We start from the raw sequence: 2,506 nt of genomic DNA, 5'->3' as shown, positions 1-2,506 counted from the left end.
ATGTCACCGTCCAGACCGGCCGGGGCGCCAGATTGGTCAGGTCAATTATCTAAATACAAAACAAATATTTTTCCTACAAAACATTTCATTGCAAAAAAATATTGATAATAAAAAAATAAAATCTTATTAATAAAAAAGTTCTAAAAAGTTGAAAAGATTATGTCGCGAGCGCTGAGAGCGACTTTGACGCCTAACAAGCCTGTCATCAACAAATATATTTATTAAATTTTTTTTTTTTTTTTTTTTTTTTAAATTATTTAAAATTTTAACATGATTTAAAATTAAAATTGAAATAACTTAAGTTTTCCATTGAATCCCATAAAATAATTTATTTTTTTTTTTTTTTACTTTTTATTTTTATTAAGAAAGAAACTAATTAACTAAGTAATTTTACTAACTAAGTCCAGAGCCTTCGAAGTGAGCAGAAGGCGGCACTCCACGCACCTCCTCCCCTTCTTCCTCCTCTTCTCTGGCACTGTAGACCTTCGAGAAGGTGCAGTCCAGCGCCTCTTGCTGACTAAACGTCAGGAAAGGGCTGGATCGGCGAGCATCAAACGAAACACTCTCCAGAGTCCTCTTAAGAACAGTTGACTGTATATAAGCCTGTAGAGACTTATCTACATCCAACTGTCTTAAGTACCGCTTGTGGTATTTGGTGACCAGTCCATCCCATGTCATCACACACGGGATGACATGGACTTTGCACTGGTGCATCAGTCCTAGCTCGTTTGCAAGGAGGTCATACTTCCTCCTTTTCTCCACTTCCACTATCTGCAAACGGTCTAGGCACGTGATGCCCACCTCCACGATAACAATCTCCCCTTATCGTGGACCACAATGTCGGGTCTGTTGTGCTGGACAACAATCGAGGTGCGTATGGGGGTATCCACCTTAATGCACACCCGCGAGTTCTCACACACCGATTGAACTCGATGGGTTCGCAACTTTCTGGACCGCCTCAAGCCGTACTTATTGCAGAGCAAAAGATGGAGGGACCTCACCACCTCGTTATGCCTCCATGTGTAATCATGGTAAAGCATACTCCCGCACTTCGTGGCTAAATGGTCAACGGTCATTGCCTTACTCTTACAGTGGTTACACTGTTTCCGTTGACCATTAAAAAAGTTTCTATCCTGCAAATATGAGAACAACCCTTCTGATCGGGGAGAGTTATTCCCATATTTCAGCCACGTAGATGACGACGATACGTCAATGTGCGGGTTGTCCAGGCTGCTAAAGAGAGTCTTGTGAAGGACTTTTAAGTTGATCTTTTTAATTAAAGACTCCTTTTGAAGTTTGATCAACTCCTTCACATTAACTTGGGTAGCACCTAGACCATACTTAGCCGACACATAGCCTTTTATGGTCCCTAGGTGTGTACCACGCGCTTTTTCAGCAGCAAGGATGGCAGCCTTCCTTTGGGATACACTCGACCCACTCCACAAGGTGTCGTGCATCTTAGTAAGAATTCGCTCACTTAAGTGTACGATGTTACTCAGTCCACGTCCTAGCTGCCCGCGAGACAAGTACAATCTCTCCTTATTGCTTGCCAACACGTGGACATGATTCTCTCGGAGTACTCTTCGGACAATAAGGTCCATTTCATCGTACTCACTCGGCTCGAATTCGATCAGGCCAACGTAGTAGTTTAGCAATGAGATGGCATACTCGTTCAAGGCATGAAATAAGTTCCGTGCATTAGCCGAGTCTTACATAACATTGCCGCCCTACTACGCACACCCTCCACTACACACTTTCTCGTTTCGGGTGTGATTAATGAGGCTGGACTCTCAACCACACCAAGATACTTATATCCTTGGTGTTCCTCCAAGACTTTGACTAGGTCACCACACACAGGGGTGTTAGTCGCCGACTTGTTGTAGTTGAGCTCCAACCCCACGGCCTTCATGAAACCTTTCAGGACTTTACCCATTGAGTGAAGGATCTCTGAAGACCGAGCGAACAGCTTAATGTCGTCTATGAACATGAGATGGTTGGTGCTAAAACACCCTCCTTCATGTTCGATCGACATTTGTTCGAATTGGGCAGTGAGGACTCTACTCAGCGGTTCTAGGCAGAGGACGAACAGCAGCGGAGACATGCTGTCGCCCTGTAATATGCCCCTCTCTAGTTTCACCTCGCCTATATCGCATTTGTTGTAATTTAGATGGACGTTCCACCTGTCCATCACAGTTGCAACAAATTTGATAAACCACATTGGCAACTTAAGCCTTCGCAGACACTCAACGAGGTAGGCATAATCAACCGAGTCATATGCCTTCTTCACATCCACCCACATTGACACTAGTGAGTTTCCGTGGGCTCTCGCGAGGCATTTGTTGATCAGTGCCTGCTCCTTAGCTCCCTGGCAATCACGCCGAGTACCTAACTGGTTCTCGGACAGAATCCCATTCACCTCCACGAAATTTCTGACCTCAGTAGCCACCACCTTAGTCATCAACTTGTACAGGTTGGGCATACAGGTTATCGGACGATAATCTGTCGG

General features: G+C 44.4%; 1 protein-coding gene across 1 annotated transcript; it reads right to left on the bottom strand.

Annotated features, from left to right (window-relative positions):
* Positions 1–782: 782 nt before the first annotated feature.
* LOC115229109 lies at positions 783–1,601 on the bottom strand. The gene has a single exon (XM_029799527.1). The coding sequence runs from the start codon at positions 1,599–1,601 to the stop codon at positions 783–785; it is 819 nt and encodes a 272-aa protein (XP_029655387.1).
* Between the last annotated feature and the right edge of the window lie 905 nt (positions 1,602–2,506).

The sequence above is a fragment of the Octopus sinensis genome, unplaced genomic scaffold (assembly GCF_006345805.1).
Source record: "Octopus sinensis unplaced genomic scaffold, ASM634580v1 Contig11875, whole genome shotgun sequence".
In the NCBI taxonomy this organism is placed as follows: Eukaryota; Metazoa; Mollusca; class Cephalopoda; order Octopoda; family Octopodidae; genus Octopus; species Octopus sinensis.
Note: the sequence above shows the minus strand (reverse complement) of the source record. Positions and strands in the feature narration are given on the sequence as shown.

What these genes read in the sequence shown, in the direction of transcription:
- LOC115229109 (XM_029799527.1), bottom strand. Translation starts at nt 1,601, where the DNA reads ATGGACCTTATTGTCCGAAGAGTACTCCGAGAGAATCATGTCCACGTG.